Below are 23,692 nucleotides of genomic sequence, written 5' to 3'. Positions count from 1 at the left end.
CTTAAAAACAGGTGTAAAGCTAAAATTGCAGCACCGCTATTCAATTACACTTGCCTAACGCCTCCCCTAAGGGGAGATACTGTGGGATCTAGGCATCAGTCAAAGCAACAATCACAGGGCCGATTAGAAAGCGGGAAGCTGTGATTTGTTGTCTCCCTCCCATGTAACAATCACACCCCGTGTTACAACGCACTATGTATGTATGTGTATATGTATATATGTATATGTGTGTGTGTATGTATGTGTGTATATGTATGTGTATATATATGTTGATATGTGTGTATATATATATATATATATATATATATATGTATATATATGTGGATGTGTATATGTATATATATATATATATATATATATATATGTGTATATATATGTGGATGTGTATATGTATATATATGTATATGTAGATATGTGTATATGTAGATATGTATATATATGTATATATGTATATGTATATATGTTTACATAACCTCTTTAACACACTACTTCTCCGCTGCGAAGCGCGGGTATTTTGCTGGTTAAAGTAATAAAGTTTGGGCACTCTTGCTTAAAATGTCTCTTATTGTGAACAGTTAAGTGAGCAGAAGATGAACTGATCACCAAAAGGCATAAAGTTAAAGATGACACATTTCTTTTCAGCATTTTATACTGGATTAGTATATTGCTTTTCTTTTGTGCAACTGTATAGTCTAAAAAAAGGACAGAAACACCATACAAATGTTTGGGCACCCCAAGATATTTGAGGCCTCAGATAACTTTTCTCAAGCTCTTAGACCTTAATTAGCTTGTTATACCTACAATTTGTTCAGTCATCATTAGGAAACCCCTAGTGATCCAAATTGCAAAGCTGGATAAACTCTCGGACTCCTCAAACCTTGCCCCAACAATCAGCAGCCACGGGCTTCTCTAAGCAGCAGCCAAGCACTCTGAAAATTAAAAGAATTGATGCTCACAAAACAGGAGAAGGCTACAAGAAGATAGCAAAGTGTTTTCAGTAGCTGTTTCCTCAGTTCGTAATGTTATTAAGAAATGGCAGTTAAAAGGAATAGTGGAGGTCAAGTTGAGGTCTGGAAGACCAAGAAAACTTTCTGAAAGAACTGCTCATTGGATTGATAAAAAGGACAAATACAAACCAAAATTTAACTGCAAAAGACCTTCAGGAAGATTTAACCGACTCTGGAGTGGTGGTGCACTGTTCTACTGTACAGCAACACCTGATCAAATATGACTTTCAAAGAAGAGTCAGCATAAGAAAACTTTCCCTGCGTCCTAGCCACAAAATTCTGCGCCTAATGTTTGCAAATGAACATCTAAACAAGCCTGATATATTTTGGAAACAAGTCCTGTGGAATCCATCCATCCATTTTCCAACCCACTGAATCCAAACACAGGGTCACGGGGGGCTGCTGGAGCCAATCCCAGCCAACAAAGGGCACAAGGCAGGAATCAATCCTGGGCAGGGTGCCAACCCACCGCAGGACACACACAAACACACCCACACACCAAGCACACACTAGGGCCAATTTAGAATCGCCAATCCACCTAACCTGCATGTCTTTGGACTGTGGGAGGAAACCGGAGCGCCCGGAGGAAACCCACGCAGACATGGGGAGAACATGCAAACTCCACGCAGGGAGGACCCGGGAAGCGAACCCGGGTCTCCTAACTGCGAGGCAGCAGCACTACCACTGCGCCACCGTGCCGCCCAGTCCTGTGGAATGATGAGGTCAAAATAGAACTTTTTGGACACAGTGTGCAAAAGTATGTTTGGAGAAAAAAGGGTGCTGAATTCCAGGAAAAGAACACCTCTCTAGCTATTAAGCAAGGGGGTGAACCAATCATGCTTTGGGCTTGTGTTGCAGCCAGTGGTACAGTGAACATGTCATTGGTAGAGGGATGAATGGATTCAAATAAATACCAGCAAATTCTGGAAGGAAACATTAGACCATCTGCAAATAAGTTGAAGCAAAAAAAAAGAAAAAAGAGGATGGGTCCTACAACAAGATAATGACCAAAAACACACCTCAAAATCTACAATGGAACACCAAGATTGGCACAATGGCCCTCACAGTCCCCCAACCTTAACATCATTGATCTCAAAAGAACAGAGCATGTAAGACAACCCAAGAATCTTGTAGAATTAGAAGTCTTTTGCAAGGACGAATGGGTGAAAATACCACAAGTAAGAACTAAAAGACTCTTAGCTGGATACAAAAAGTGTTTACGAGCTATGATACTTGTCATTGGGGGGTCGTACTGAGTACTGACCATTTCGGGTGCCCGAACATTTGCTTCAGGCCCTTTTCACTTTTTTGGTATTTTGTGCCTGCTGAATGGTGAAATAAAAATGAAACCCTGCTTAAAATATTAAAGAAATGTGTCATGTTTACCTTTATGCCTTTTGGTGATCAGTTCATCTTAACTATTTGCAGTAACAGACATTGTAAGCAAAGGTGCAACAAACCTACTAAAATTTGGAATAATATGGCTGCTAGTAGTGCTCCACCACCTTGACCAAATTGACCACTGAATGAGACATCACAGTATCTAGGAAGCTTTGGTATCAACAGTGACAGACATAGCACAATAAATGACATGATTATACTACAGTTATGAGGTCCAAAATGTTCAGTAAAGTATTATAGGATGCCTTTGGGGACGGTTTAGAAGCCAGATGGCCTTGGTCAACCTAGCCATAACTTTGCTTATTGCAAAGGACTGTTAAAATAGTTCAAAATACAGCGATTTCAAGGGCTATACTTACTTTCATGCATCACTATATTTTACAGAGTGCCTTTGGATTATCATAAGGATTTATTTTCTTCTTTCCATATGTTGAAACTTTTGTTAAACACTTGTAGAATAAAATCAAGGTAAAAAAATGGATATGTATTGAATATTTTAATTAATTTTTCTATTGATAATACAGCCTAAATTTCATTGAACATATTTTACTTTATTAATCCCACAATAAATTAAAAAGAAAAACCTAAATGATGCAAGTAAGTTCTGTAACAGTTAAAACTTTGCTGTATTTCTTTCATCAGTTTTCATAATTATGGAGGTCAAAAGATATTTATGCAATAATAAACCAACTGATCTATCACTTATCAAAAATGGAAACTGTCCAGTTCTAACAACTACACTATTAACAGGTTAATTTCTCTACATAAGAAATCAATTTTCAAAAACTCTTTACCTTACAACATTCTTATTACATGATGAATATAGATTTTAAGTAATAATGAATAATGCATGACAGCACTAAAAAAACAGTGAGAATCTACTATATTTTGCTTCAAGAAAAAAAATCACAAATATCCCTGCTGTTTTTATGCTCACTGGATTAGTAAGTCTGAACTATGAAATGTTTCTGACAGGTACTCTAAAAACCTCTATAAAAGATAAAAATTCAAAAGAATATATGCTTTCAGCCAAGCTAAGCATTTATTACAATGAAAATAAAAATGAAAGACCAGATCCAAAGTATGTTGAATTTGCTTTGAAAGATTAAAATAATGAACTACACAGCAATAAAGTATGAATGGCCAGTTACTCATCTATAATATTCTACTTAACAATATGCAGATATAGCAGATATTGTGAATGCTTAAAATATGGTAAAGAGAAGCTATATTTTTTTATTTATCCTTTATACAGTAAGGCTATAATTTTTTACTACTTGCAATCATAATGGGTTTGGGAAATACTTCTTTCGAAAGTAATGATTTATGTTTACATATTTTTAATATAGTGGCTAAACTTATATTAATAGATGAGCATAGGCCATCTCATATAGAATGTATAATACATACTTTTCTATTCCTCAGGTATATGCAATGAGCTCACGTTTGTATTAAACCAGAAGACTTTGTTAGGTTGCATTTAACAGTATATACTATATCACACATTCAAATTACATGCAGCAAGGAACATTTTTACATTCCGATTATAAACAAAGTGAATTTTTGGCTTTGCCATTGTTGTAGTTTGGACATATTTTGTTTGTTTACATTCTTAAGCACTGTTCAAGAGATAAGAGCATGAAAGGCTTAGAACAAAAACTGACTGACATCAGTAGTTAAATATGACCCTCCTATCACAAAAAAATAAATGAAATTACTAAACAGCAAAAAATGTTTATGCTAAAGTCAAATAACGACATTACCCACCTTCTCCTTTTTCCACCACCACTAGGAGTAGGTTTAGGGGTCCTTGTTGAAACAATCTGGCAATGAACTGTTCCCAAAAGTAACATGAGCCAAACTGCTCCAAACACTTCAGTAACAGGGATGTTGTGTTCTTGGGAAATTGTGAAAAATAATACTGCTGCTGCCACTACAAAGAAATGAAATAACAGATGAATGAGAATAACACCTGCATAAAATGAACAAATGTTAAACATTCAGGTCACCTTAAAGGCAAAACTCCATGTACAATATGGCTGCCGAAAGCAAATTAAACATGGAAACAGTAGAAATAACAGAGCTGGAAAACTAACTTTATTTTATGTAGCCAAATGAAAATTACTGATGTGGGACAAGCAATGTGTAGGGCACTTATGAAAATAAACAGCCTACAAGAGGAGGTGGTTTTGGACTGAAATCATTTGAAATATAGGTAAAGACATTGAGCACTTTAAGAAACACACAAATTTGAAAGATCAATTAATTAACTAATACAAAAGTAAATACAAACGAAGTCAAAAATCCATAAAAGGTAAATGCATAGGTAAACTCGGCAGTATACTTTAGGTACTAGAACAGTAATGTAAAACTCAATATACTGTATAACATCTTTGCTTAATGTGAAAAGATAAATTGTAAAAGATTGCAAACAACTCTAAATTGGGATATGGTAGTTATAATTGCAATACAACACTTGGGATTATAAGATACAGTCAAAATGAACAAGAAAACTAAAAAAAATGGCATCATATATTATATTAGGTATATGTAAAATACACAAACAAAACAATTTAGTGAATGTTCTGCCCTAACTGAATGCATGGGAACAGAAATGAAGCATTCAAGAAATACACTCGGAACACATAAGAATTCAAAATAATATAAAACAGGTTTGTCTTGGCTGTATTGAAAGCAATTCAGTGAAAGCTGAACCAAAATTTGCATTTTGATAGATTAAAGACTTAGTGACTTAGCAGCATCCAGGAGACCAAACTAAGGAATTTAATTTCCATCATAGTAAATAAGTAAGTGTAAGTGACAGGGACTGTGAATGAAGTTGACATTGAACACTTCGATTGAAGTAGTGTGTGTGTGTGTGTCTGTCTAAGTGTGTAGAAAACAAGAGAATTTGAGTGGTGTCTTTAGAATTTCTCTTTAAAACATCCATAGCTACAAGCCTTCAATTTTAGAACAAAAGAAAGCAAGCAAGAATTAAAGAAAGTTTAATCCTCCATTCAATCTTCCGGGAGAATAAGAGGGACACACTAATCACTCATATGGGGAAAAGTTAGATTAAGCATTTAAACTTACAAGTACATCTCTGGAATGTAGGAGGAAACTGGAGTACCAGGCCAAAACCCAATATAAACAGAGAGAACATGCACACTCTATATAGACTGTGATGGGACCAGTCGCCTAAAACTGTGGGGCAGCACCATTATCCCCTGCAACACCATGCTGCCCCAAAAATTAAATAACTAGTGAGATACAGTAATCCCTCGCTGTATCGCGCTTCGACTTTCGCGGCTTCACTCTATCGCGGATTTTATATGTAAGCATATCTAAATATATAACGCAAATTTTTCGCTGCTTCGTGGGTTTCTGCGGACAATGGGTCTTTTTACTTCTGGTACATGCTTCCTCAGTTGGTTTGCCCAGTTGATTTCATACAAGGGACGCTATTGAGGGATGGCTGAGAAGCTACCCAATCAGAGCACGCAGTTAAGTTCCGGTGTGCTGATTGGCTCAGCGACGGAGCACCGAATTCAATTCTGCTGCGTTAACCAGGAAGTCTTGTCTCGCTCATTCAGCATCAACGTGTTTCGCTGTGTCAAGATTTAACTTTTGTGGTCTTTTTTTGTTTATCTTTGTGCATAGTCAAGCCCTTCGTTATGGCTCCAAAACGATCTGCTCCTGCTACTGCTTCAGGGGCCTTGCCCAAGCACAAACGGAAGATGCTAACGATTGCTGAAAAGGTAAATGTTTTGGATATGTTGAAGGCAGGGAACAGCTACACCGCTGTAGGACGCCATTACGGCATCAATGAGTCCACGATTCTTTTTATTTAAAAAGGAGGAAAAGCATATAAGATCTACGGCCGCAGTGTCCTTTAACCAAGGCGCAAAACGAGTTGTAAGTGGATGTAATAAGGCGGTAGTTCAGACAGAATCTGCTTTAGGGATTTGGATTGAAGATTGCCGGAAGAACAACAACGGCGGTGCTACACAATTGCCTGAAGAGGCTCCTTTAGAAGAGCTGTAACGCTCTCCTTTGTTGTGCAGTAAAATTAAACTCATCGTTATCGGACAAGTCGTCGTGTCATTGTTGGTGAGTAACCATAATTAATTTTCTACGTACAGTACTTATTACATGTACATAGTTTAGTGTCACTGTACACACATTTTACTGTATACAATTTTTCTTGCATTGTACGTATTTGTTGCTGGTGGCCTGACTGTCGTAACGGCTGTAACATATGTGATATCGGAGACGCTCAATATCTTTATATACAGTAAAACCTAAATATTATTTTAAACAGTGTGTTTACATACGTACATAATTTCAACGAATCTTACCTAATATCCAAGAGAATACAAAGGGTTTATGCTGTATAATTGTGCGGGAAATGTTTATAATAGTGTGGGAGAGTTTATAAGGGCTTAAAATATATAAAAATAACCATATGATCATATGGTTTTTACTTCGCGGATTTTCACCTTTCGCGGGGGGTTCTGGAACACAACCCCCTCGATCGAGGAGGGATTACTGTATAATAAACTAAAATATTGAACTAAAGCTAGACATATTTAAATTAAAGGCTTACCTCAAGAAACTTTCAATAACTTGCTTTACATACATATTATAAGCATGAAACCTAGTTTGAAAAATCACCTCAGCTATCTTGATAAAACTTTATTACACAAAACTGATATATAGAAATATATATAGGTGCTGGTCATAAAATTAGAATATCATGACAAAGTTGATTTATTTCAGTAATTACATTCAAAAAGTGAAACTTGTTTATTAGATTCATTCATTACACACAGACTGATGTATTTCAAATGCTTATTTCTTTTAATGTTGATGATTATAACTGACAACTAATGAAAGTCCCAAATTCAGTATCTCAGAAAATTAGAATATCAATTAAGACCAATGCAAAAAAAGGATTTTTAGAAATGTTGGCCAACTGAAAGGTATGAACATGAAAAGTATGAGCATGTACAGCACTCAATATTTAGTTGGGGCTCCTTTGGCCTGGATTACTGCAGCAATGCGGCGTGCTTGGACACAGAGCTCTGTGAACAGCCAGCCTCGTTAGCAATGACCTTTTGTGTCTTGCCCTCCTTGTGCAAGGTGTCAATGGTCGTCTTTTAGACAACTGTCAAGTCAGCAGTCTTCCCCATGATTGTGTAGCCTACAGAACTAGACTAAGAGACCATTTAAAGGCTTTTGCAGGTGTTTTGAGTTAATTAGCTGATTAGAGTGTGGCACCAGGTGTCTTCAATATTGAACCTTTTCACAATATTCTAATTTTTCGAGATACTGAATTTGGGACTTTCATTAGTTGTCAGTTATAATCATCAAAATTAAAAGAAACAAACATTTGAAATACATCAGTCTGTGTGTAATGAATGGATCTAATATACAAGTTTCACTTTTTGAATGGAATTACAGTAATCCCTCGCTATATCGCGCTTCGCCATTCGCGGCTTCACTCCATCGCGGATTTTATATGTAAGCATATTTAAATATATATCGTGGATTTTTCGCTGCTTCGCGGGTTTCTGCGGACAATGGGTCTTTTAATTTCTGGTACATGCTTCGTCAGTTGGTTTGCCCAGTTGATTTCATACAAGGGACGCTATTGGCAGATGGCTGAGAAGCTACCCAACTTACTTTTCTTTCTCTCTCTCTCTTGCGCTGACTATCTGTGATCCTGACGTAGTGGGTGTGAGCAGGGGGGCTGTTCGCACACCTAGACGATACGGACGCTCGTCTAAAAATGCTGAAAGATTATCTTCACGTTGCTACCTTCTGTGTGCAGCTTTTAAGTATGCTGCACGGTGCTTCGCATACTTAAAAGCTCAAAGGGCACGTATTGATTTTTTTTATCTGTCTCTCTCTATCTCTCTCTAACTCTCTCTCTGCTCCTGACGGAGGGGGTGTAAGCTGCCGCCTTCAACAGCTTTGTGCCGCGGTGCTTCGCATACTTACAAGCCAAACAGCCCTATTGAATTGTTTGCTCCTTTGATGAGGAAGATATGTTTGCATTCTTTTAATTGTGAGACTGAACTGTCATCTCTGTCTTGTCATGGAGCACAGTTTAAACTTTTGAAAAAGAGACAAATGTTTGTTTGCAGTGTTTGAATAACGTTCCTGTCTCTCTACAACCTCCTGTGTTTCTGCGCAAATCTGTGACCCAAGCATGACAATATAAAAATAAACATATGGTTTCTACTTCGCGGATTTTCTTATTTCGCGGGTGGCTCTGGAACGCAACCCCCGCGATGGAGGAGGGATTACTGTACTGAAATAAATCAACTTTGTCATGATATTCTAATTTTATGACCAGCACCTGTATATAGAAATAAAGAATATTCCATATGAGATGTTCTTAATTTCTGAACTTTAATTTTATTATGGAATACAATAACAGTTTATTGTATGCCTGTCCTGTTAGTCAGGAAGATACAAAACTGAGAAACCAAAGGCAATATACATAAAGTCAAAGCTAAGTTTTGCTCTGTTTTATCTAAAGTGAAAAGTTGCCACGTGTGCTTTTATTGATCTTTCCTGTCTAAGACTCAGTGAATCTCTATGCAGAAGGCTCTCTCATCAGAAAGTTTTTCAAATAACTACAGCATCAGTAATTGTAAATCACCTGTCTGGAATGTTTTTATGGTTTGTATGGTTGTACTTTCAAAGTCTTAAAACTTTAAATGAGATCAGTTTTAATTGAGTACTGGCTCCAGTTCACCATCTACAATTCAGACCAGTATGATGGCAATTACAGAATCACAGATAAATGTATTTACAAATTTGTTAACATCTAAAACAAAGTGAAAAAAAATTACTTTATTTAGTTCACAGCATAACTAATACTTTAAAACAGATGGGAATAAGAATGACTACATAAATGACAACTATTCTCAGAATGGTATGTATGATATTCTCAGAATGATACATGCCACCATTACAGAAAATTGCCTAAAGACCATTTCAATACTATAGGCTGTTCAAGAACTTAAAATTTTACCTGATTGTACATGGATTTTAAAACAAACTTGAGGCGATATTCATAAAAATGTATATTCAAAGCATGAATATACAGCACAGCTACAGATACAGTACATAAAGATATACAGATGTTATTGCATGTGTGGCAAGGATTCGGCCAGGACGCCTCCACACTGGAAGGTCCGGGGGAGGAAATGTGGTCAGAATGTTACCTCCCCAGGAAAGCTAGATGGCAGCTCATCCTGGGTTGCAGCGGTGCCTCGGACTCCCACAGGGCTTTATGGGAGTTGGAGTTTGGTGCAGCCCAGTTGGGATTCGAGGGTGTCGCCGGGGGGTGTTACAACTGCAGCTGAGCCCTGGAGTATGGTTCTTCTGCCACACCTGGAAGTGCTGCTGGAAATGCACCATCAAGCACCTGTTCTTATTTTGCTCTGCATGGAAAGTTATACTTTGAAAAACATAGATTTTCATCTCTATTTATACTGTAACATGACTGTCATGTCACCTACCTTGAAGGAGGTACAGAAATAATAGCAAAAAGAAGATTGCTTTTGAGGTAACTTGGATCCACCATTTGAAAAAGAAAGGAAAGAACACGACTCGTACAATGCCCTTTCGGGTGAGAGATGTCCATGGACTTTCTGGTTTTGCTTTAGCAAATGCCGAACCTGTGCAAAAGTGAAAAAAGTAAACACAAGCATTAATCTTCTTTTACTAACAAAAATCCTCCTTAATAATAGGTTATGATTAATTTAAATATATTAATAAAATGTGTTATGTGTAGTGATGGGACGGCAGCTTTCATCAAAAATAGAGATTAACTTTCTCATACATCAGGCTTCAATGGAGGGCAGTAGGGGCAAATGCTGAAGAAGAGCAATCAATATTAAAATGTCCCTGTAAAAAAAGATGCTCATTTAACTCAGGAATGATACTGGTGGAATTTAACAAATATGTGCTACAGCTAGAAAGAGTTTTTGAATTGAAGATTCACTTAATTCCTGAATTTTCTTTAAAACGCTTTAAATTCATGCACTATTCTAATTTGGAGGCACTGTTGATTTTAAAATATTTTAATAAGAAATACCTGCATTTTGGACATTGTGATCATATGATTGGAAAATAAAAGGTGGATAATGTAACATGAGTAATTAGAGATTTTTCTCATGAAGTTTCAATAATGTTTGCTGTTTTCTAGCCGTGAACCCCACTGACCCACTGTCTGATGTCATTTTTGCCACGCTGACTTTGGACACAAGTTGCTGTTTCTGCATTGCTGCATTATTTGCTGCATTCAATTCTAGGCAAAAACCTAGCCGGGCACCAGCAGCATGCAGGGACATGTCCTTGTGTCATTTTGGCAGCGATGATCTGTCAAGTATACGTCTGACCTGACGTAATCTACCCTAAGCTAACTTCAAGTAACCTAACATTAATCTAATATATATCACATGAATAAATAATAATTACAGTACAGTAATAATAATAATACATTAATATGATACATAACATGCAATAACACATTTTCCTTTCTGGAAGTATGTCAAATTTGATAATTAAAGCTTTCTGAGAACACTTACTGAGCCAGGAAAACAATATGCTCTTCAATTTCTTGGTCTTCCTTAATGATTTCTCTCAGAATTTAAATGAACAGCTCTCACATGAATTTTGCAGGCTTTCCACATTTTAGCTTGTCAGGTATTCCAGGCATTCTAATATTATCATATTCTCGCTCTCTATTTATTTTTTTAATTTATTCAGAAAAGTTTTACATTTCATCAGTGTTAGTCACAATTTGTTCTAAATTTTCAGTGCAAGATGTTAACATGAGTTTATCACCATATTGAGCAACAATTACATTTATTTTATTCTTAATTTTACTGGTCATTTTTCTAACATGTACTTGCTTTACTTAGCATTTCACGGCATCTTTCATCTCTGCTTAGCATCAGTTAAGCCTTCTTGCATTCCTTAATTTATTTATTTCACATCCTTCCCCAGTTTAATTATCAACTTACTCAAATCACCACCATTTTCGTTACCTGGTGCTTGTGTAGAAGTTGTTGATGATATAGTAAAGTCCTTTACGGTGTCTGTGGCAGTGTGAGTTTTTAAAATAAAAAACTGTGTTTCATGTTCTGTAGGTGTGAGTAATGCTGTGGAGCTGGGCAGCTGCAAGGTGTTCAGTGTAGAAGCGAGCTGATTGCTTGATTTGCATAGCTGTTCCACATTGGCATTCCACGGTTCATAATTGGGAGGTTGCACCCATAGGTATTTAAAGTGAGCCAGAATAGGACAGAGGGGGAAGAAGAACAAGGGAGAAAGAATCATCCCTGCTGAGCACTATGGAATAGAGAGAAGTGATTGAGTATTCTCCTAGAGATCCTGCAGACATGACAAGGGTGTAAGGGAGATGAAGGTCTGAATCTGAGCATCCCAAAGGATGCCAAAGATTTATGGCTGGGATGAAAGCCAGAGAGGGGGATCACAGCTGTTGGTATTTCTGATAGCTAGAGTGATCTGAATGGTGATGTGGGGAGATGTAATAAAAAGATGTGCTGGGCTTGGAGTGTGGTATTTTAAAAGGAACCCAAGTTTGAATTGTGTTTGATTGGTGGATTTTAATAGACCTATTTATCGATCATTTTAATCTCTCCACAAAGCACAAATTTTTATTGGATTGTTTTTTTTGTTGAGAATTTGGGACTGCACTTTGTTTTGAAAATAAAAGCACAATTCACTGTTTGCCTGAACCTCTTGTTGCTATGTGTCCTCATTTGCCCTAGTCCTTCAGGATTTCATGAATATCGACGTCCTGGGTTCAGGGATGTTGTGCCAGCTGTAGGCAACCCAGGCAGCACTGACGGATATTACAAATGAGCCATTGTTTTTTCTGTTTTGGAATGAATATGAGAAATCTTCACTACTGCCTAACTACTGGTGGAGCCAGAAGCATCAGCCAATGCCAATTATTAAATAATATTGAATTCGCCACAGGAAAAACTGTATTTAAAAAGCGCAGAGACTGTTCCTTGTTTACAGTAAACTAGGCTTTAGACAATAAATCAGATTCAGAATAATATGCATGCACTTAAATATATTTCACGCTTTCTTTACATATGACAACTATGAATTTGAATGTGGTCTAACACCACTGTTCACATTGCATGTCCACATACAGACAGAGGTGCAGTTTGTTCAAGAAATGAAAGGTATATTTTTAAAGTAAGACTGTAAAATAGAATTCTTCCATAATGTGTGTTTTGAATACCTGTACATTTTTGTTGCTGTTATGGCTCCACATATATGCTACATAGAGAAGGGCAGATAATGTGTAAAAAAAAAAAAAAAAAATACTTTAAACAACCCCTATCAAGTCTCCTTAAACCCACCTACACAAATATCTTGCCCAGCTAGTTACATTAAGTAGTTTAATAATAAAAAAATATCCATTAATTTCTATTTTTTAATCTGTAGAATAGGTCATAATGCATATATCAACCCATGTCAATATATAATATACCAGCACTAAATTAAAAAAAAATCTGGAAACAGTCCCAGTAATATTAAATTTAGAAGTCAAACATGATCCAAATGTGATACAATATCTTCTAACCTCGCACAAGGTCGACATCTATAAGGTCGGATTTCACATGTCCTGTCTTCTTTGGCTTGTTCCTTAGGCCCTATAAAAATAAAATATTTAGAATAAATTAATTATAACATTTAGCAAATGAGGAGCTAAATGTACTTTTTACACTGTGCTAATGATAAATGCTTCATTAAAGTGTGGCAAACAAATAAACCATGCTTGTTCTAATATCACACAGTGGTTAACTTATTTATTTAAACAGTTTGAGAACCTGCATCTATGTTTTACTTCCTTATAAAACTTAACAAAAGGCTACAACTCATCTACATTGATAATTAACTAAATAGTGACACAAAATTATGAATATGCTTTTTTTGCTACTAAGAGTCTATGTATTAAATACTCAAGTATATTGATAATCTGGCATAAATACAGAAGTAGAGCGAGAAAGAGAGAGGAATGGATATGAACAGGCCAATGCATGAATCAAGGGGCCATTAGTGCTTTGTATGTCCTGTAGTAATGCTACTTGGGTTGAAAGGACATTAAAGAAAAACATCCATCCATCCATTTTCCAACCCGCTGAATCCGAACACAAGGTCACGGGGATCTGCTGCAGCCAACACAGGGCGCAAGGCAGGAACCAATCCCGGGCAGGGTGCCAACTAACCGCAGGACACACACACACACACACACACACACACACACACACACTAGAGCCAATTTAGAATCACCAATCCACCTAACCTGCATGTCTTTGGACTGTGGGAGGAAACCTGAGCACCCGGAGGAAACCCACGCAGACACGGGGAGAACATGCAAACTCCACGCAGGGAGGACCCAGGAAGCGAACCCAGGTCTCCTAACTGCGAGGTAGCAGTGCTACCACTGCGCCACCGTGCCGCCTAAAGATAAACAATAGCATGAAAAAGAGAGAGACAGATGGCCTTGGGAAATCTTATAATGCTTCTGCATGAGGATAACAGGGAGTACTGGACAGGGATATCTGGCCTTCTTACTAAAATCAGCACTTAAGACATTTTTCTCCTGGTCTTACTCTGACACCTCCTGCCTGAATAGACATAGTCCCAGACCTGACCTCTTAAAGGCAAATAGAATGCTTCACTGCCAGAGACAACAAGAGGGCAAAATCAGGAGGAGAGTAAGTCGAACATCAACTAGTAGGACAAAGAGAGGTTAGGGTCTGAAGAGAGAGTGCGTCTAGTTTGGTACTGTAATGGCCAAATTGACAGGCTACCTTTTAACATGGGCAAGAAAGTGCAGCATATTTATGTCTGCGTATTTTGTACTTCACATCATTTGTGTGTATCTCATTCTTAAGGATTTTTGCTTAATAAAGACATTTTTTACTTTGTGTGTGCCTCTTGTGTTCTTTTTTACTTGTGGTGGGCAGTCATGGGGGTCTCTATCACACTATTAATATACAAAACAGAATAAATTAAAGCAAAACATCAGGATCAATTTTTGTTGTCAATTAATCTAAAAAGATGCTTGGGCACTGATATGAAACAGCAGTTCAATGACAAATTGCTTCCTAGTAGGAGAGTAATAAATTTAAAATGGAAGGCCCTTTCAACAGGGATCCAAATGTGGTCCAAGTGCTATGTAGCATTATTCCTTCAAATTACAAACATAAATTATTCTAATTTTCATTCTGACAGATGACCTATTTTTTTCCTTTGCTTCACACATCTCCTTAATGGTTGTGTTCAATGCCACAGACCCGTCCACAATGTTTTGTGCTGTTGTTACCAGCGCTTTTTGCAATTGTTCATGCAATTTACAGTACTGTGCTTTAAAAAAGATAGCTGTTTTCAAACAGCTGTTAACTTTTCTCTACTCAAAACTAAGTGATGAGATAGTAACAAAAAAAATGATCAACTGGAAATAATTCACACAACATCAATGACTGTTCATATAAAAGCAGCATTAAAATGTGAGTCAAAATACTTAATCCAAAATTAATGCAAATCTGCTGCTAACTGTATCATCAATGATGCATCAATGATGAAGATATAATACAAATAAAATGGGTACCACAGTTGAAAGAGAGCATTGAACATCAAAAATCAAGAATGACACTAAAGAAGTACTGTAGGTCCTGTTAACAGAAGTATATTGAGAGCAGTCTTCTGCCAGTTTTGCATTTTATGATATAACTAACACACTGGAAATCAATCACTACTACTTGCAATGGTGTATTACAGGACTGATTCATTTTATGATCTATTTAAAAAATGGAAAAATAAACTGTTATTATTGGAAGCAGTAATGCAAAACTGCTTTAAGGAAAAAAAAAAGTTTTCTTAGTTTGAGCTCCTGATTACAGAATGAAATAATTGTACATTATGCATATTCTCTGTAAGCATCAAGGAAATAATGTGAAACATACAGTAGCAACACAGCTGTTTCACATAATGTGTACCTTGTAATCAAATATTACAGCAATTTGTGCTGAAAAAAATGAGTGTTTTTCTAATACTCCTGTTGAGACTGCAGGGTATTACCATGCACATTATTTGAAATATTGCAAAGTATAGGTTCAATAACCAGTATTTTTTTAACCTTTTGCAATCATTTTATTTAGGTTTTATTCTTATTAGAGACACCATTTTCTTCTCAGAGTCTGAAAACTTGACAAAAACTATTTATTGGGTAGTACTTAGCAAAGCTTTTTGTCTTTATGTGATGAGGTAAATAGTTCTAAATTCCCTTAAATACAACAAACATTTTTTAAAGCAATACACATACAGTACATACATACACAGAATATATACTCCCATTGTGACACAATGGACACAAAAAAGAATGAAAGACATTTTCTTCGTCGTCTATTCACATCAAATGGCTACACCAAGACCCATACACATACAAGTTCCACTAGACACACATTAAACTAGGGAACTGTGAAAGTAAAATTCATATATCTGCATAGGGAGGCAGTCAGTGGATTTAACAAGGAATGGAAAGCCAGGTCAGGGTTTGACAAAATGTACTAATGTCTTTTCCTTGGACCCTCCTCTTACTTCTCACTACCTATAAAAACCAACCCTTGCCTCTTCTATCTAGTCCCATTCTGGACTCAGTCTTCTAAGACTACTCAGTGGCAAATACTTTGCAACAGAGAATTTATAATATACAAGGTGGATCCCAAACCTCTTACTGTTTGTCTTGTACTTCTTTTACAACATACATACATAGAGAAAGAAAGAATCATGTGGTTCTGTTTTTTTTGGGAACCAAAGACATTTCTGAAGGTATAACAGTCTGTTACAGCCTTATTGGTTCTAAGCCTGGCTTATCGGTACGAACAAAGAGATTCACTTCTGCTTGTGCCTGAAAACAGAGAAAAATTGCCAAACACCACATTGAAGAATTGTAAGACAATTTTTCATCTTTACATATTAAAGGTGAACGTCTCATTTAAAATCAAGTAAATAATAGCTTCTCTTTTGTATCATATTTTTTGTGCCTTACTATCTCTGACATGATTAGGAGGGGAATAATATTTAAACTACGTCAACAATTCTAAAATAAGATATTTTCATTCTTGAAAACGAAGACATACAATAAAAATAACCTAGTTCAAATGCTTTGGGTGCTTTTTCCTAGAATTCTAGAATATTAGCTTGATGTAACTCAACATTTCTGTGCTTCTACACTTTTTGAGTAAAACAAGAAATATCACTTAATGTAATTTATATTTCTTCCAATACATTAATACTGGCCCAATTAAGAAATAATAACATGTCTTTAGGTTTTAGGAGGCAAAGCAGAGAAAAACCTGTGCATACATGTGAAAAACATGCAGAGTCCACAGAAACCCAGTCTCTGGATTGGGAATTCAAAGTAATTGGAATTGGAAATAAAAGGTCAGGGTTACGTAAATTCTGTCATAATTATGAAAGTTTCTGAAATGTTATTTACTGTAGCAAGATGTCTGTTTACCTAATGTAATATATGTTCATAATGAACAGTGACTGTTATTAAGATACAGTGGTACCTTGAGATACGAGTGCCCCAACGTACGAGTTTTTTGAGATACGAGCCGTCACTAGGTCGATTTTTTGCCTTGAGTTACGAGCCAAAATTCGAAATACGACCCATCAAAGAGCTTGTTGCCGCACATTCCGAGGAACTGACGACAGAGGAGTTGACGGAACTACAGACATGGAAACATACGGAGGTTCTGCAGGAGATCGGTATCGCGGAGGAGGTTACCTCATAAAGTGAGATAAAGTAAGTGTTTGCAATGTGGGAAAAAGTTTCGAAGTTTAAAGAAAAGAAACACCCTGAAAAAGTTGCAACTGATTGTGCAGTGGCGCTATTTAATGACACTTGCCTAACACTTGACTTTATTGAAAAGAAATACCCTGAAAAAATTGCAACTGATCATGCAGCGGTGCTATTTAATGACACTTGCCTAACTCATTTCAGAAACATTCTAAAGGGGAGGACTAAACAAAGCTCCTTGGATAGGTTTCTATTGAAACACCTTGAGAATGAAAGTAAGGAAAGCATGGCAAAAAAAGAAAAAAAAAACTAGTGAAGAAGAAAATTAAGTTAAGCAAAAGTAAAAGAAAAAACATTACAATACGCTAATCTGCTTCGCCAAAATCTGTTTATTTCTTGAGATTCTCTTTTATGTATTAGGTTTTATTTTGTTTGTATACAATATTTGTTCATTATAAATACATTTTTCTTATGTTGAAAATATTTAATAAAAATTGGGGTGGTTTTTTGGGGGCTGGGACGAATTAGTCTAATTTCAATTAATTTCAATGGGGAAAATTGATTTGAGATACGAGTATTTTGACTTACAAGCTCAGTCACAGAACGAATTAAACACATATCTCAAGGTACCACTGTATAAGGTAAAGTTTGAACTGTTCACTAGTACAGAAAACACAAAATTCAGAATTACTGTATATATTTGTTCAACTTTACAAACTGTTACGAAGTTTAAAAGACTAGGCAAGACAGTTTGTTATTGTGATATGGTAGCCATTCCTTTTTAGACAAGTTTAGTAGAATCAGGAAGATGGTTCACATGCAGAGGTGTTAATTTCTTAAAAAAGATCTGGAAGCCCAATCAACTAATCTACTAAATGCTGAACAGTGCACAAAAACACTTAAAGTACTTACCAATGCAACAAACTGCAGAAATGAGAGGTAACATCAGAGAAGAGGAAAAGCAAACTGGAAGCAAAGGTAACTAATGGGAAATGAAAATTACTAACAAAAGCATGACGTGGAAATCAGAGTGAAGACCAGAAAAATGATCAATACAAACACAGACGTAAAAACTGAAACTAAAATGGAAAACAATTGAGAAAAATGTAAATACATGAGGAGGGGAAAAAAGTAGACTACTTTGACATTTTGTATAGTTTACCTTTATTTCTCTCTGTTCAACTGACTTCTCCCAAATCTGTTGATCATAGGCTCCAATCTAAGTAAATGAATAGAAAGATAAAAAATAAAGCATATCTTCCTTTGACATTTTTGCAACACTGTTAAAATAAACATGTATGAAACATTGCATGAAAATGTTCGCATACAAAAGCAGAAATGATTAATCCTTAAACGTTTCCTTATCTTAACACTATTGTTATGAAGGTTACTATTCGGATAATAATATATAAACCTGTTTAGAAAAAAATAAACATCTCATTTATATTGTGACCTTCAATGTTATTCCTACATATTTAAGCTTAAGTAAATAGACTGTGCTGTAATCAAACATAAAAATCAAGTATTATAAATACATATGTTAACTTTTATGAAAGGATTGGAAGGTTTCCATAAGGCAAAACAATAAGCTCTTAAAAGAATCATGAATAACAGAAATTCAGGAAAATATATCAAACATAATAAATGATTCAAAATAAGTTTAATGTTTTTCTACCAAAGGTAAGTGGAAGTAATGCTTCATTACCAGCACTATGTGATCACTAGAGTTGACCACTAGAGTCACCATCTCATATCACCTCATCACCTCCAAGAGCAACTTCTTTACATATTTGTTTGGAAAGATACTAGCGGCAGAAGTTAAACTGAAAAATCTTCTGTCCAATAAGAAAAAGTAAAGGTGGTATACAGAACTTCCCTTGTAGTAGGAAGAACGAGCCATTGCATGGGTATCCAGTATCTAAATGCCTGCTGATAAATCAGCACTCAAGTGTGCCTATGTCATGAAAACAGTGGTGAATACTAAATCCATCCATCCATTATCCAACCTGCTATATCCTAACTACGGGGGTCTGCTGGAGCCAATCCCACCTAACACAGGGCGCAAGGCAGGAAACAAACCCCGGGCAGGGCGCCAGCCCACCGCAGCGAATACTAAATTCTCCAGGCAAATCACGACATAATCAGATAATGTGAAAAACCACATATTTCACAAATAAAAAAGCCTCAAGCCCAGCAAAATCAATTGTGTTTGTTCAAATACATTGCATATAGTTGATACTGACTTGGTGCTGAAGCTAGAACAGTATTTGCCAACCTCTTTTCTTTGGTGGCACACCTTTTGTAACCAAAAACATCCTAAGGCATCTGTCTTACTAACCACAAACGCATATATATCTGGTACAAGTGCTCAACTGCCCAAAGTGATTGGAATACTGGAACATAGTGATCACAGAGATACTTTTATGCCAGTTTTTCCAGTTAGTAATGTCCTCCTCAGACAGGTCTTGACTACCCGAGTAGGTTGTCTCAGCCAGGTTCAGACCAAGGTGCACTACACTATTATTTCAATGGCACACCTGGGTATCTCATGGCGCACCACTGTGCCGTGGCACACTGCTTGAAAAACACTGAGCTAGATCAATGTTACTGTTGCTACGTCTATCTATACTTTACCAAATCCTGGCAATGTTGGCTGAAAGGCAAGAACCGTCTCTCCTTTTAAAAAACTTGGGATATGTTTTACACATTTTACAGTGCAACAGAATGTTCCATTAAATTGTCCAGTTATAATTATAGTATATTTCAAAAATATTATTAAGCAAAGTTCAAAAACAATAACAAAAATATGTATTATTATGCTATTATTTCCAATGTTAGACAACATTCTTAAAAAAAGGTAAGTGTTCACACAATACTTCACATGCACTGTGTTCGTCTCAAGAAATGCAAAACTGTACATAAATCAAAAAAGTAAGTAATATCCAGTGAGAGGGGAGGATTTGGAGAGTCACATTATTTCTTTTTGGTAGTTAATTAAAATTTGACTTATTTCAGTATTAAAAAAACAAGATTGCCCCTTTTCTGACAGCCATAATGTGTGACCTGACATAGCCACTAAATGCTTTACAGGTACTGCACGTTCATCCACAATCTCAGCCCTTTTGTTACTTAATTTCATTTTCTCATAGTATGTAAAACATGAGACTTCTCAGCCAACCCCTACAGACCAGCTGCAGACTGGTAGGACTGAGTTGCTGGAGATGTCAGACTATACAGCTGGTATGTCACAGGACTATGTTGCGAACTGCATCCAACATGCTAAGATTATGAAAATCAGGTCTGCAAGTGAACATTACTTTGAAGTGACAAGGATTCTAGTGTGTTAGAGAGATGTGTGTGTCAATGATTCCTGGAAGTATTTTGTCTGGAGATATGTTTCCTTGATAAGGTCGCATATGGTAAAGAATAATCCATTAATGACTTTCCATGCAGTACTGGATATTAGACAGTTCTTTAACTGATGCATGTGAAACCAGGCATATTCTACTGTACTGCTATCACTGTAAATGAAAGCTGCCAAAAATGCACCAACAATGTTCTATAATGTTGCAGACCAGAAAGTTCTCCCACAACTGGGCGGCAAATGTGAAGGTCTGGTTCCTTGATGTTAACATTATATAATTCACCATACTCTGTTTTGTCTTCCAGCCTATCCTTAGTCTTTTTCTATGACTTGACAACCCATCACCATGCCAGTAAACATGATTACTGATTGAAAGCAGCCTGCTGGGATCATATGACCTGAACACCATAGAGTTAGGTCACCTTGGGTCTTTCTTCTAATCCCAATAAAAGATGTAAAGCAATCATCTTGCTGGTATTTTTAAACTCTGAACTGGCACATTAAGATAGGTATCACACCAGAAAACATTTACATTATTTAAGCTTAAATGTTCGAAGACATTTCCACAATAAGTTTACATTTTGGAAAAGATTATCTGCAAATGTTTATTAAGTGATTTTATCTCCTTTTTAAAACACTGCTGTATCTGATTAGAGTTCATTACTGTGTTTTGCAATATAGGAGTACATGAAAGAATTGCCCGTGTTGGATTAAGGAGTTAAAATTAGTTGGAAGTATAATACAGCTGATGCCCTCTTTCAACAGTGGAAACGATAAATTTTTTATCACTCATCAAACATACATTGCCAAGGAGTCTTACAAGGTCTGTGATACAATTACCTTCAACTATCTACCTTTCCTTTGATTAGGAAAGTTTAATTAGAAAGAAAAAATGTAAGGATAAACACCACACCAAAAAGGGAGTATTTTGTATTTAGAAATATAAAATAAAGAAGCAGTTTAAAAAAATAATTAATAGTCTGCTTGCAATACAAATCATTCATATATAGAGCCCCTGGCACAGATCTGACACGTGTATAATAAAAAGTCTTGCAAAATACAAAAAATGTCCAAGTTTCACTTTGTATTATGACAGTTACAATATGAAAGGTAAAATGAAACAGAAAACATTTTGTTTGATGATCTGATGTTATCTGCACACTATTTTGACTTCCAAAATAGTTCAGTACTGACAGTTCATGCTTTTAATAGAAGCACCATACATGTTATTCTACTGTATTATTCAATAGGAATAGCTACAGGAGGAAATGAAACGTGAGGCATTAAGTAGTCTATCTATATTCAAAAAACACTGTCTTTTGGATTTAAATACAGCCCACTTTATAAGATCAAGCAAACAGCAAGAAACATTTCATAAGCCATTAGCAGATTAACTCAGTGCGTTCAAATATCCTGACAGCAGTGGTATATAATAATTTAAATACTTTGATTTATTATATAAACCAATCCAAAATTGATGAATGAAATTATATTTCAAAAACCTTGGCCATTCTAGCCAACCCTCAAAAGTAATGTGATAAGTTGTGAATATGGTATTTTCATTTTATATGCAAGATAAAGTAACCATGATACGACAAACAGACATAAAAGAAATAATAGGACTTCTTTGTAAATACAGTACAAATAATTGTTGGCTAATACAGCACAAAATATTTAAGAAAGAGAAAAAGCATCATCTTATCTGAACAATTTTAAAAACTGCAGCTGCTTGCAATCAAAAATATTTGGGTTCAATACTGAAAATGATCTTTCTTGTTAATCATTTTATAACTATCAGTAAATTTAATGGAAAAACAGTTATAACATTTGCTTCAGGTATCTCTTAGAGCTTTTTATTACTCCCCTAACTCCTCTTTACATTTAAGACTTAAAGTAGCTTCAGCACCTTTCTTCTGCAAATTAAAAAATAACCATAAATGTGTGGAAGAAGAAAAAAAGGTGACAATATTAATTATCAAGTTTAGGTCATATATTAATACATACAGTATTGGGGAGAGTTCCATTTCTTCTCAAGACTACTAGAATACAAGCTTTTAATTTGTCAGTATTCAGTTAAGAGTATAAAAAGTGGCAGGGAGTGCGTTATGGGATTAGAAGACAAAACATAGTCAACCAAATGGCCAAAAATCATTACCAGGAAACCAACACTATCAGACAATTAGGTCAAAGACAATAAACCAAACTCAAGGTTGAAAAGACAAAGGAAAAGATTTAGAACTGGGAATTCATAACCACCATAATACAAAGAAAAATACTTTGTTTGTATCTGTAATTTCAGTTAACCAGAAAGACAGAAGGGTGTCCTTTATAGCATCACAATGATGATGTAATTAACTGTGCACTTCTGGTCATCATTGCATGATGACAACATGATGACAACTTAAAATGGCAGCATGCTTTGAATATCAAAATGCTATTGGACAAGATGCAAAACAATCTATTCACCAACCCAAAAAAACTATGAATCAATATAATAAATCTTGAACAGAGACCAGAGGAACATGGAAAACATTCAAAACTAATGTGTCATAACAGTCAATGACGCAGCTGAAGCATCAGGCAGTTTTCTTGATTTTATCTTAAAGACGTTTAACAAATATGTAATGGTGCAGAACTGAATAAAAGTTCATAATTAGTACAAGTGATAGCAGTAAGAATTACATTATCATAAGGAAATGTTTATTTAATGTCCACAAATGTCTTTGAAGTGAAATGCGATGCAAGGTGTGGAATTATCCATATTACTAACCGAGAATGGTAAACCGGATGGCATGGACGCAGGTACACGGCGATGGGACCATGAGACGTACTGTGCAGGCGCGTACAGCGCACGTCTCATAAACCGCAATCGAAGTCATATCCACCGCGAACGAAGGACTCACTGCCCAAAAATGAAACAGCTCAACTGATGTGAATGAGAAATGAAGCAACAAGGCGCCCATAGCTAACGACTGCCGACACAGAAGAGGATTCTGCGGTGCAGCCCGGATTCATAAGGGAAGAGGCTACGGCGGCCCCACAGGTCCA

The 23,692-nt window shown here is 36.1% G+C and overlaps 1 protein-coding gene across 5 annotated transcripts in view; it reads right to left on the bottom strand.

Moving 5' to 3' along the window:
• LOC114659349 (protein PHTF2-like) overlaps positions 1 to 23,692 on the bottom strand; it is a 198,821-nt gene that overhangs the window by 60,962 nt on the left and 114,167 nt on the right. For 4 of the 5 annotated variants that reach the window (XM_051923729.1, XM_028811803.2, XM_051923723.1 and 1 more), the window contains 4 exons: positions 18,443 to 18,499; positions 13,051 to 13,120; positions 9,944 to 10,102; positions 4,176 to 4,341 (listed from right to left, as the gene is read on the bottom strand). In XM_051923729.1, coding sequence (XP_051779689.1) covers positions 4,176 to 4,341; positions 9,944 to 10,102; positions 13,051 to 13,120; positions 18,443 to 18,499 — 452 coding nt within the window. Of the gene's footprint in view, positions 1 to 4,175; positions 4,342 to 9,943; positions 10,103 to 13,050; positions 13,121 to 18,192; positions 18,263 to 18,442; positions 18,500 to 23,692 lie in introns of those variants that run through there. The other variant, XM_051923738.1, reaches the window with a different exon arrangement.

The sequence above is a fragment of the Erpetoichthys calabaricus genome, chromosome 1 (assembly GCF_900747795.2).
Source record: "Erpetoichthys calabaricus chromosome 1, fErpCal1.3, whole genome shotgun sequence".
Classification (NCBI taxonomy): domain Eukaryota; kingdom Metazoa; phylum Chordata; class Cladistia; order Polypteriformes; family Polypteridae; genus Erpetoichthys; species Erpetoichthys calabaricus.
This window is presented reverse-complemented; position numbering and strand designations above follow the sequence as displayed.